Source organism: Canis lupus, chromosome 4 (assembly GCF_048164855.1).
Source record: "Canis lupus baileyi chromosome 4, mCanLup2.hap1, whole genome shotgun sequence".
Lineage (NCBI taxonomy): Eukaryota > Metazoa > Chordata > Mammalia > Carnivora > Canidae > Canis > Canis lupus.
In genome coordinates, this window is record NC_132841.1 from 22,204,691 (window position 1) to 22,216,682 (window position 11,992).

At 59.0% G+C, this 11,992-nt stretch overlaps 1 protein-coding gene across 1 annotated transcript; it reads right to left on the minus strand.

Moving 5' to 3' along the window:
• Window positions 1-6,538: 6,538 nt before the first annotated feature.
• On the minus strand, window positions 6,539-11,255 carry PRF1 (perforin 1). Its single transcript, XM_072822858.1, has 3 exons — window positions 11,156-11,255; window positions 9,075-9,650; window positions 6,539-8,213 (listed from the first exon to the last, which is right to left on the minus strand). Exons 2-3 carry the CDS (start codon window positions 9,611-9,613, stop codon window positions 7,085-7,087), a joined length of 1,668 nt encoding a protein of 555 aa, XP_072678959.1. The 5' UTR covers window positions 9,614-9,650; window positions 11,156-11,255; the 3' UTR covers window positions 6,539-7,084.
• Window positions 11,256-11,992: the final 737 nt, after the last annotated feature.

Below are 11,992 nucleotides of genomic sequence, written 5' to 3' on the forward strand. Positions count from 1 at the left end.
TGGTGGTGAAGACGACGACGACGGGGACACAGTGCAAAATGTGCGCTCGACATCCCAGGAGTCCGACGGTGGCACGAGCGGAAAAGGTTCGGGACAAGTGGGGGAAGGGACATCATTTCTCAGATGGGGATTAAATGCACCAATACGTGTCTGGCCCTTCAAACGCTACAGCAAGCGCTGCAGAAATGTTGTTAGCATTTCATCTGTGGTGTTGGTGACGGGGAAGGAATGGAAGGGAAGGGGCGAGGGAAGGCAGCGAGTCTCTCAATTCCTGCGGCTTGGAAAAATGCTTTCCAGAATGAAATCACACGAAGTCCCCCGTCCCCCTGGGAGAGCGGTGGGTGTGGACAGTACGACAGTACGATGCCCTCCCTGGGTCACCGCCTCTGCCAGCGGCGCGGGACCTTAGGCAAAGGTCCCTGGTCCTAGAGGTGCTGATTCCCGTGAACATGGACAAAAGGGGGGCAAGGACGTGTTCCGGGGGTGGGGGGGAGCAGGATGGTTCAGTGTCACAGGGAGTTTGGGTTTCCCAAGGGAAAAGCCAGTGTCCTGCCAGAGAGCTGACGTCACTGCCCTTTTAAGAGGAAGCTGGGGACCAGCTGTTGTGCAGATTAATGCTGGTCCTAGATGTCCCAGATGTGCAGAGGGAGCCCGGCCGTACGCAGATTCCAGCACAGTCTGCAGAACAACAGCAGCTGTTCTGGGTCCCGCTGGCTGGGTGGTGTGTCTGGGCCTTTGGGAAGAGGCAAGCAAGCGGGGCAGGGCTTCCTCCAAGCAGGGGGAGGGTGGTGCTCAGGGCGTGTGCCCGGGGGCGGTCCAGGTGTTGAGTCCATCCGGCCATGCCCACTGAGGCCCAAGCTGGAAGGTGGTGTAGACATCAGTGTTCTAGCCCCTGTTTTATGGCCGGGAACCCCGGGATGGGGCGGAGGGGGTGTGTGTGATTGCAGTGTGCTACAGGGAACTAATTGAGGTTGGGACTCAACCTTGGATCAAAATCAAGGTTCATATGATCTGTCTCTGGCTCATCTGGGGTGAATGTGTGGCCGGGATCATTTCATTTGTGGCCTGGCTTGGATGTCAGTCCTCGGCTGCTCTCGAAGGTCCTGTCTGTGATGGGGTTGATCTCCTGTGGTGCATGACACTCACCCTAGCCACCTGGTGGGGCTCTCAGCTGTGCCAGACCCACTCCCCCAGCCTGGCCCCCACACCGTCCTGAACTGAATGAAGCCAGGCAAGGGCTCAGTCTGTCCTAGTCCCTTGGGGGGCCCGCTCGGGCTATGGAAGCCTTGGCTGGGAAAGGCCTCATCCGAGAGCAGGATGCAGGTCATGGAGAGGGATCCCGTGAGCAGGTTAGGGGTGGGGCTGCTCTCCTGGGATCACACCTTGCCTAGGCCAAGTGAGCCCCAGCTGTGTCCAGAGACAGAACGGCCGCAGCTGGGAGCGACTTGGTTATGCCTGGGGCCACTGAAAAGAATGAGAGGCCATAGGTAACTGAAGAGCCATCCGTCCCCGTCCAGGAGAGGCTCCCGTGTCAGTTGGCAGGAGCAGAGGTGACGGCCGGGCCAGCACCGCCACTGGGCAGCGTGTGGTCCCTCTGGTGGCCTCACAGAGGGAGGCGTGAGAGGCAGCCATGGCCCGCACTGGTCCCTCCACCCAACTAAGTCGCCGACAGGACCAGAAATTTAGGTCCACAGAACCCCTGATCCGCTAACGAGGGCTGCGCACTGTAAGAAGGCAGGTTTCCGGCTAACGTGATGGCTTGCGCTTAGAGCCTGCCACGTGTAGAAGGGCTGCTTCTGTAGGTAATGAGTCCCCTGCCTGTGGGAGAGTTCAAGCATGGACCGGAAGACTCTTTGGTGGGTTCCATTCATTCATTTATCCATTTCCCAGCTAATCACCCATCCAGTGTTTTTCTTTTCTTTTCTTTTCTTTTTTTTAAAGATTTTATTTATTTATTCATGAGAGACACAGGGAGAGAGGCAGAGACACGGGCAGAAGGAGAAGCAGGCTCCACGCAGGGAGCCCGACGTGGGACTTGATCCCGGGTCTCCAGGATCAGGCCCTGGGCCGAAGGCAGATGCTCCACCACTGAGCCACCCGGGCTGCCCCATCCAGTGTTTTTCAAGCATCAAAGTTAGGCCGCTGCTGCGCTGGTTGATGCTCGGTGACTAAGACAGAGATGACCCTTGGCCTGACAGTGGGCCGTGACCTAGACCTGGAAGCTGAAGAGAAGTTGCAGAAAGAGGAGGCAGCCTGTGGGAAGGGCGAGAGAGACGCGGCCGGCAGAGGAGCGGGCAGCTCAGTGAGGCAGGGCGTGCTGAGGGGCACAGTTGAGAGGGAGCCGACATGTGGGTCGCGTTAGGGGGTCTGAGCTTTCTTCCGGGAGCCACAAGGAACCAGTGAAGAGTTTTAGGCAAGGCAATGACGCAGTCAGATGTGTGCCTTAGCTGGTTCCTCTGGAAGCAAAGCCTGAGGCGGGGATTCGCGGGCAGGTAGTCTATGTGGGGAGTGGTTCCAGAAACTACCAGTAGGGGAAGGAGGGATTGAGACCAGGAGGCAGGCCAGCCAAGAGAGCACGTGCGGGCAAGCAAGTCACCACTGTGGGCACGGGAGCTTCCCCTGTGGGGGGCCCTGGGAGTCAGGGTCGACTGCGTCCCTCAGAGTTATTCCCCCCCACGACGGGGAGGGGGCTGGAGGTTTCTGCACCACCCACCTCCCATCAGCCATTGGGTGAAGGCTGTTCTGGGCCGGGGCGGGGGCACTTCTGGCTTCCCCGTGGGGCAGGTAGAGGGGGCCTCCCTCAGGGCCTCAGGCAGGGGGTGGGGGCCGGCTGGGAGTGGGCCGAGGGAAGGTGGCCTGCGTGCCAGCACCACAGTGACCGCGGGCTGCAGGGACCCCGAGAGGCAGACAGGAGCCAGGGATCCGTGAAGAAGCCACAGGAAGACGTGTCCGGGAGATGTCGCTGTCCCGGTGAGGCTGTGGTTATGAGGCAGGATGTGGGTGACGGACGTGGGGCAATCAGGCACATGGTGGAGAGGATGCACAGCCTCCCGAAGCTGCAAGGGCCCCGGCACCTCCCCAGGGCTCTCCCTACCCCCACGCTGCTGGCTCTCCAGAGGGTCCTCCTCTGCGTCAGCGGGGGCCGTGCCCCAGAGGTCACTCAGTGTGTTGGAAGGGAGATGAAGGGTCTGGGAAGGAGCTGCTTCAGCAAAGCCCCCAAACTGGGCTGTGCTCAGTGCCAGCCCCAGGTCTCAGGAGAAGGAGATCCCTTGGACCTAGGGGAAGGGATGAGAGAAAAGCAATGCAGCCGAGATCCCCCAGCTCCCCGGCCTGAATGCCACCCTGGTCCCAGTCCGTGGGCACATCTGTCTCCCCGTCTGTCAGGCCGCAAGAGGGCGGGTGCTCTGCATGGCACATCTGCGGGATGTGGCTGACGGGAGGTGCTCCGTAACCACCTGCTGAACCGTGGGACCTGCGAGGGGTCCCAGCTGTTTCGTGCTCCATGCGCTTGGGCTGGGGGAGGCAGGTGCTGGGGACAACTGAGCCGTGAGGGAGAAGATGGGGTGGTGTCATCGGCCAGGGTTTTGCCAGAAACAGAAGCCAAGCCTGGATTTAAAATAAGCAGAAAAAGGATTTAGCTCCAACCAATGACCGAATGGGAGGCGGTGCGCTGACACCCAGCTCCCTCCATGCCGAGCTGGGATAACTCGGGTACGTGTTCCTCATTGGCTCTGGTGGCCCACAGTGGCGACCTGCTGAATGGCCGGCCACCACCCCTTCCCTGGCTCACTCCTCCTCTCCCCTGCCCGGCTTCGTGGAGTTGCCTGTGACATACATCACCTGTCCTCAAATCTTGGGCTCACCTCTGCTTCTGAAGGGACCCCCACACCTGGGGCAGGTGCCTCCTACGGGCCGACCCCGTCGCGTGTCCTTTCCTGGTTGCAGGGGACGATGGGGAAGCAAGAGTCAGGCATTTTCAGCTGCTGAGTGTGGGTGGGGTGGCTCTGCTTTCCAAGGGACTCACAGGTGGTGTGTCACCAGGGCCCCTGTGGGTCTGCTGGGGCTTCTTTGACAAAATATCACAGACGGGGGGGGGGCTTACAAATAGGAGAAATACATTTCCCTGACTTCCGGAGGCAGGAAGCCCCAGGTCAAGGTGTCGGTGGACTCAGCGGGCCTGTTTGCTGTTTGAAGAGCACCTCCTTCCGTGGGTCCTCATACGGATGTCTCTGAGGCCTCTTTTACCTCGGCAGCCCTCCCATGGCACCCCGTCCTGATACAACCGCCTTGGGCCTGGTGACGTCAGCATATGGATTTTGAGGGTACGCGAACACTCAGACCATAGCGGAAGCCAACGAGGCATTCGAATTATAATCATTTCAGGGAGGTCTGTTTGCACGACTGCATTAGAAATCACTAACCATGAGCAGCCCCGGTGGCTCAGCGGTTTAGCGCCGCCTTCGGCCCAGGGCGTGATCCTGGAGACCCCGGATCGAGTCCCCGTGTCGGACTCCCTGCATGGAGCCTGCTCCTCCCTCTGCCTGTGTCCTTGCCTCTCTCCATTTGTGTGTCTCTCATGAATAAATAAGTAAAATCTTTAAAACAAAACAAAACAAAACAAATAAAACAAGGGGCCTGGGGCTCACAGTGTCCCAAGCGTGGGCAGAAGTGGCGCTGTCGTACTGGGTCTCCATCAGGGCGGGGGCGAGCCGCCCTCCACGGCCTCGGCCGTTCCTCCTTCTGGGCCATCCCGCACCCCTTTGGCCGAGGGCCCTTTTCTCCAGAGCCCGTTGGGCTCTCGGTGGCGCTGTCGGGTGGCATCGCTGGGACCTAAAGACCTGGCTCTGCCGGTAACTTCTGCAGCCACGGGTACATCCTGGGCCTCAGCTTTCGTATGTGTCAAACCAGGAGGGGCAACGAGATGACCTTTCAGTACCCCATGTGTAGCACTGACCTTCTAGAAAGGCTCACGGCCCCCCTTCCAAACAGTCCTGAGAAGGGAGAAAAATCAAGAGTAGCCTTTGGGGAAACCAAGGCACTGGGCACAGAGCGATGGCTGGAGGTCACTGGTCCTGTGGGCACATAAACAAAGCTCCCCTCTTTGGTCAGAGCAGGCCCCCCAGCCAGGCCCGCCCTGCTCCTGCTTTCCCAGAGGGGTGCGGCCCACACCCATGTTTATTTTTGATTGGTGCAGCGGCCAGCATGACATTCCAATGTTTTTCCTGTGTTCCTGGGTGTGTGCGTGGCTGTGAAGGGAAAGGTGTAAGAACATGGGCTACAACCAGGCTTTTAGAGCCAACCAGTCCCTCCCGCCCCACTTGGGGATCAGGCTCAGTGTAATGTGACTGCTGGGCATTGGAGGGTCAGGTCCACGCGGACCTCAAAAGGCTGACTTGACTTTGCAGGGAGTTTCAAAGAGAGTCAGGAAGCCACGCCAGCAACTCGGAGCCCCTCTGACGGCAGCCCCGCGCGGCCAAATCCTGCCAGTTCCAGGAGGCTGCCCAAATCTCGCCACCCACCCCCTGTGGGCCTGTGTTCTAAGGCCTGTGTCCCAAGCCCTTGAAACAAAGACCATTTCATTTGATTTCAGAACCCGAGGCTCCAGGGCTTACTTCATGCCAAGGCCAGGAGGCCTCAGGTGCCACCTTGTTAGAGCCACCGCCTTCCCCCTTGCACCACCTTGTTGGAGCCACCGCCTCCCCACCTCACGCCATGGGACAGGGGAGAGCTCTTCAGCCCATCGGACGGGTTGTGTTGAAATTACAGCTCTCAAGCCGATGGCTCTGGGTGGACCGTGGCCTGCACACACATTCTCCTTTGGCTTTTACCACGCCCACGTGGGTTTATTTTTGCAAAGTGCACTGCATTGCCAACAATTAGAGATGTTGATCTGGGGTTTCTGGCTACTTGCAGAAGTTAGAAGACCTGCTAGCCCCCAACTCAACGTTCCTGCCTGGGAGTGCTTGGTGGGTGCAGAGCTGCAGACCCCACCGCCCCCCTCCCGCCCCCGACACGCACAGATGAATCACGTGCCCATCAGCTCACCGTAGTCCTCACCACCGCTCCCTGTGGCCACCCAGGTGGGAGCTGAACGTCTGTTGCCTTTGGTCATCGAATTTGTGCTGCTGTTTCTTGAATCAAGACTTACGAGGGAAGTAAAATATTTTGGGTCCCCGCATTTCCAGTAAAAGGGGGAAAGCCAGTTTGTTTATTACCCAGCCTGCCGCGGGGTGAGCCACCTGTCCGGCTGTGCAGGGTTGCTGATGGAGAAGTTGGTCTCCAGGGCCGTCTTTGGTCCCCATCCTCTCCTCTTCCACGACCACGCCATGACCGTCACCGTCACATCGCGTTCATTAGTCCTCCTTCAGGCAGTGCACGCACCAGGCAGGTTCAGACAGTTCTCGGTTTGGCTCAGGGGCAAAGCTGGGGGGTGGGGGGTGGTGCAAAGGAGACAGGGAAGGCAGAGCCATCCGGGCAGGCAGGGTTAGACTCCAGAGGGTGAAGGATTGCCCGTACTACCAAGGGCCGCAAGGGAAGGTCTTTTTTTTTTTTTTTTTTTAAAGTATTTTATTTATTTATTTATTCATGAGAGACACACACACACAGAGAGAGAGAGAGAGAGAGAGAGGGAGGCAAAGACACAGACAGAAGGAGAAGCAGGCTCCATGCAGGGAGCCCCATGTGGGACTGGATCCCGGGACTCCAGGATCACGCCCTGGGCTGAAGGCAGACACTAAACCACTGAGCCACCCAGGGATCCCCAAGGGAAGGTCTTCAATGACATGAGGCAGCCTAAGAGGAAGGGCCTCCTGGCCTTCTGCCCAGCTCCTGACCCCGTGTAGCAGGGGCTGGAGGCTGTGGCCTGGCCCCAGCTCGTTTTGGGGGCACAAGTGTATCAGAGAGCTAAGGCACCTTGGACCGGAAACTTGGGGCTGGCCTTTCAGGCACTTCGTTGGAAAAAAAAAAAAAGACCTCAGTTTTCCATCTGTCTAATGGGGGTATGAAGATAGGCCCTGGCTCCCTCTGTGAGAACTCCATTCAGTCCAGGCCTAGGCACCCTAGGTCCTCTCAAGGCCCACTCTTCTCACCACACTGGCCCACTCCGGTTTCCTGGAGGCTCTCCCAGACGACCATGGGGGGCATACTCCAGGCAGGTTGCCCCCGTCAGGTGAGGCAAGCACTTGGCAATGTAGGAGAATCTCAGGTGACCGTGGGACAGGTTGCACCTGACCTCATGTGAGCCAGACTGTGCTTTCTGGTCACAGGTGCCAAGGAGGTCATCATCCCAGCCATAGTCTTGGTCCCAGACCTGAACCCTCAGGGGCCCCCCCGTGGACAGGAGCACGTTCCCGAAGTCCAGCCGCGTCACCCACATGGGGTTATTATTGTTCCACACCGTGTAGGTTCTCTGCTCCTGGCCTCCAAAGAAGACTTTCAGATAGGCATCTGTGGCCGTGAAGTAGTCTCCCCACAGGCCCATTGCCTGGAAGTTCATAACCTCTAAGTGGGCCAGGCCCCTCTGCCGGGGACAGCAGTCCTGGTTGGTGATCCCTGAGTTGTGGCACACACAGTGGCATGGGTTGTGGGGGCTCTTCTGCTGCCCCGGGGGGCAGGGCCTGCTGCAGTTCTTCCAACGGGCTCTGTCCATCACGTACTTGCTCACAGCCTGCCTCAGCGCCTCCCGCCGTGGGTCCTGGCTCTCCAGGAGCACATGCAGAGGCTCCAGGGTGTAGTCCACCAGGCCGGGTCTGTCCAGCAGTGAGGCCATCCAGGCTGAGAACTGCTCCGGCCCGGCCTGGTTCCCAAACAGCAGGTCACTCATGGAGGTATGGTGGCCACCAATTATCTCGGAAAAGCGTTCCTGGTAGGCCTGGTGGAAGGAGGTTGTCATCTTGTGCTTCTTCTTCTTTTCCTCACAGGCCTTGAATTCTGATGAAGGGTTGGCGTGGTCACTTATGCTGACCTGGGCCTCGACTGTTAGGCAGTCTGACACCTCATCGGCTGTGAGCCCTTCCAGGGCCAGCTCACACGTACGCAGGGCAGTGAGGGCCAGGGTCCGGCCGCCCAGCTCCATGGACCGGATGAAGTGGGTGCCATAGTTGGAGATGAGCCTGAGGTAGTCAGCCTCTGTGGAGGTGTTGAAATTGGGGGGCAGGTCTCTGAGGGCCCTCTGGAAATTGGGGTGCAGTGGCGGAGAGTGTACCAGGTGGAAACTGAAGGAGGAGAGGAACACCAGATGGTTAGCATTCCCCATCAGCCTTCCCGCAGGATTGCCCAGGGTCACGGGTAGGTGACAGAAAGAGAACTTGAACCAGGTGGCCTGGCGCCGAGCCCAAGCTCTAGCCGCTGAGCTGCCAGGGAAACCCATTCTGTCACTCCATGGTGACCTACGTGTGCTGAATCTCTCCTTTTCCATTTCAAAATTAAGTTTTTTCTTCTCTGTTCTTTTTTAGTTATAAAGGTGATGATGCTACACTGATGGTGACTTTCCAGGCTTGGAACCTACATCCTGAGGCCTTGGTCCGTCTGGCCTCTAGATTGAGATCCTGACAGCTCTGGCCACCCTGTCTCACTGTGGGAGAAATCAGGGTGGGTGACTTGGGTCCTCCATGGACACCGTGTGTTTCTGGGGTGTGAGACCCAGGTCCTTGAGGGTGGGGTGTAATGCTGCTGTCTGGCACTGTAGCCCTAATTCCCAGCACAGAGCCTGATACGTGGCAGACATGATCGTGGGCGGATGGGTGCATGAGGCCCAGTGATGGGAAATCTCCTGCCAGGTGACCTGCCCACAGGACAGAGGGGACTGGGCACTCCGTAGATCTGAATGGCACCTTGTTGGGGATCTCAGCACAGCCTTGCTCGCTTCTCCTCCACCTGTTCTCTATGAGGCTTTTCCTGTTCAGGGACCCCGGGAAGGAGACCTGGGGGCACTGTCCCACCTAGTGTGTGAGAACCAGGGTTGTGTCTCCTCCTGGGGCACCGAGTCCCCACCCTGCCATTCCAGGGCTCCCAGACCGCTCCAAGTTTCCCCACACCTTCTCCCAAGCCCCTCCACCCCCACCTGCTACGCTCACCTGTAGAAGCGACACTCCACCACGTCAGTGCTGAAGCTGTACCTGTCCTGGTGGGTCTTCTGGGCAGCGAAGTCGGCCACCCGGGAGTGCGAGCCGGCCATGCTCACATGCACATTGATGTTGGGCTTGGGAGACACATCCAGCCCCACGCGCCAGTCGTTGTGGATGTTGCTGGCTGCTTCCCTGGCCACACCCTCGGTGGAGCTGGCCTTGGCCTTGACCACGCGGCGCTGGCAGCCCGAGCCCTGGGCGCGCCAGTCGGTCAGTGCCAGGGGCAGGCGCTGGAGGGCACCCCCCCGTAGGGTGTTGCGGCAGAGGGTGCAGGTGCCGTCGGGCCGCAGGAAGCTCTCTGTGTCGACTGGGAAGGAGCCCGAGCGCTTGAGGCTGGTCACGTCCATGCCCTCCCCAGCCAGCATCGAGCCAGGCACGAACCAGCGGTTGCGCCGGCACTCGTTGCGCGTGGCCGTGTGGCAGGGGGCTGGGGTGGGCGTGGGCAGCAGCAGCAGGACGAGGCCCGGGAGGAACAGGCGGGCACCCATGGAGCTTCGGAGACAGGGGGCGTCTGGGCTCCGGAAGCTGTGGGCAGAGGAGAGGTGTGGAGGCTGAGCCATCGCGGCACATGGAGCGGAGACGGAAGGGGAGATCTCGCAAGTCACCGAATGTCAGAGCTGCGCTGGCCTTGACAAACCTGGCCCATCCCTCCCCCGTGCAAACGGGCCCAAGGTGCGGAATGACTTGCCCAAGGGGGTCACACAGGCAGGAGGTGCCCCTTGCTGGGATTTCATGATTTTTTTTTTAAAGATTTATTTATTTATTCATGAGAGACACAGAGAGAGAAAGAGGCAGAGACACAGGCAGAGGGAAAAGCAGGCTCCTTGCAGGGAGCCCAACGCGGGACCCGATCCTGGATCCTGAGATCACAACCTGAGCCGGAGGCAGGCACCCGACTGCTGAGCCATCCGGGCGTCGCTGGGATTTCATTATTTAAGGCGTAATGGGGATCCAGGGAGATGGCTCTGGCCCCAGGACCACAGATGCTGCTGGTGGGGCCAGGGCTCTGCGTATAGCAGAGGGACATAACACATTTAGGGAGGCATCTGCGACCATAGAGAGGCCTGGATTCTGGAGCCCCAGAACAAGCGATGCTTTTCCCAACCCTCCTCTCTCATTCTCGGTCTCTCTCCCATGAAGCCCTTAACAGAATCGGGAAAGAAAGAACGCATTGCCCTTATGGTCCCTACCTTCCCGCTGGGGAGGACAGCAGCCCGTGTTCCCGCCCGGAAGCTGGGCATGTGCCTATGCCCTTGCACCTGTGTGGGGAGGGCTTTACGTTCCCTCTCCAGGGCTCCTGAGGCCCGCGCCTCCTCTGGCATTCTCTGCCATGCCCTGCAGAATTTTGGCACTGCCTGCGAGCTGCCTGAGGCCTACTGTTGAACAATAATTGAAATTTCTTCCTTATTTTGAGGTGGCTCTGGAGCCTCACCCAGACCTGTTTATCATCTGGAGTCTCCACACTCTACCCCTATCCAAACTGGACCCCTTGGAGGCTGGTCCTTTCTAGCACCTTCCAGGGATCACAGCTTCTCTGAGACACGGGGGGCTCTGGAAAGCAGGAGCCCTGTGTTCTAGCTGGGGCACCCTGCGCCTCACCCGAAGGAATGACTGGGTGGTAGGATTCCAGGCGACACACAGGCCCTGGGGAAGTCCAGAGGAGAAGGCCCTGGGGTCATCCCAGTTAGGGTCATCCCATTTGGGAGGCCAGCACAGTTCATGACCTTAATCACAGAGCTCTGTCTCTACCTGGTCCTCATCATACGATCTCCCAGGCAGTCTGTTTCTAGCTTTACTAGCAGCCTTTCCCTGTCCGCATCTGACGATGCCCTATAACGTCTCCACTATCTCTATGAGGACACTGAGGCCCAGAGCAGGCATGAGGCCACCCAGAGAGTCAGTGACAAGGCACAGTCTCATGGGTGACAGCACTTCCTGCTCCATCAGGCTCTTCCCGACATGGAGCAGCCCCACTGCCATGCCCCTCTCCAGGGGCTCCCAGCTTCCCCGACGCCCGCCTTCCTCCCTACCTGGGGTCCCGTGTTGAGATGCTCTCCACAGATGCTCTCTCTCCGCAGAAGACGCTCCTGAAATGGTGTCAGCACCCCGGCAGGCTCACCACCCAGCTCATCACCCAGACCACTGTTTATATCACTTCTGCTTCCTGTCCCGCCCCTCCTGCTGTGGCCACAGGTCCCTTCTGCTCTCCCCCTCCCACCAGCACCCATCCTGTCCTCACCTCTTCATCCGGCCCTTCTGACAACCCTCCAGGAAGCAAGCTGTGGGGGCCAGGGTCTCATCCCACAAGCAGAGCTCCCTGGGGTGTGGGGACCTGGACAGACAGGTGAGGCTCCGTGTGGAGTGAACACAGGGGCCTGGGGACTTTGAGATTCAGTTCTGGGCTTGATGGGCAGTCCCGCAAGGGCCGTTCCCCTGCTTCTGATCTATGGCACCACACATGTGAGACATAAGAGGTGGCGCAGCGTGGGAGCTCACCGCGGGGGCTTCGGAGCCCACTGCCTGGGCTTGGGCCGGCTCCGTTGGGCCCTAGCTATGTGGCCTGGTACACTTCTTTAGCCTCTCTGTACCTCAGTTTCCTCAGCTAAAAAGGAGGATAATAAGAGTGTAGACCCTATTGGTTGTGAAGAATGAGAGACTTACTACCTGTGAAGTGCTTGGAACAGCTCCTGGCCCTCAGCAAGTGTGAGCTCATGAGAAATCAACCTCCTGGCCCACTTCCTACCCACACCTGCATCCCAGCTCTGGACCCCAAACAACGTACCCCAGGACATGGTTTCCGGTCCCCCCTTTTGTGCGGAGAACAGGTGGCCACATCAGCTCCCAGCCCCTCCCCAGCCCTGGCCTGA

What these genes read in the sequence shown, in the direction of transcription:
- PRF1 (XM_072822858.1), bottom strand. Translation starts at nt 9,613, where the DNA reads ATGGGTGCCCGCCTGTTCCTCCCGGGCCTCGTCCTGCTGCTGCTGCCC. An exon ending in GTGGAGTGTCGCTTCTACAG is followed by an intron (nt 8,214 to 9,074) that starts GTGAGCGTAGCA and finishes CTCCTCCTTCAG; the next exon opens with TTTCCACCTGGTACACTCTC.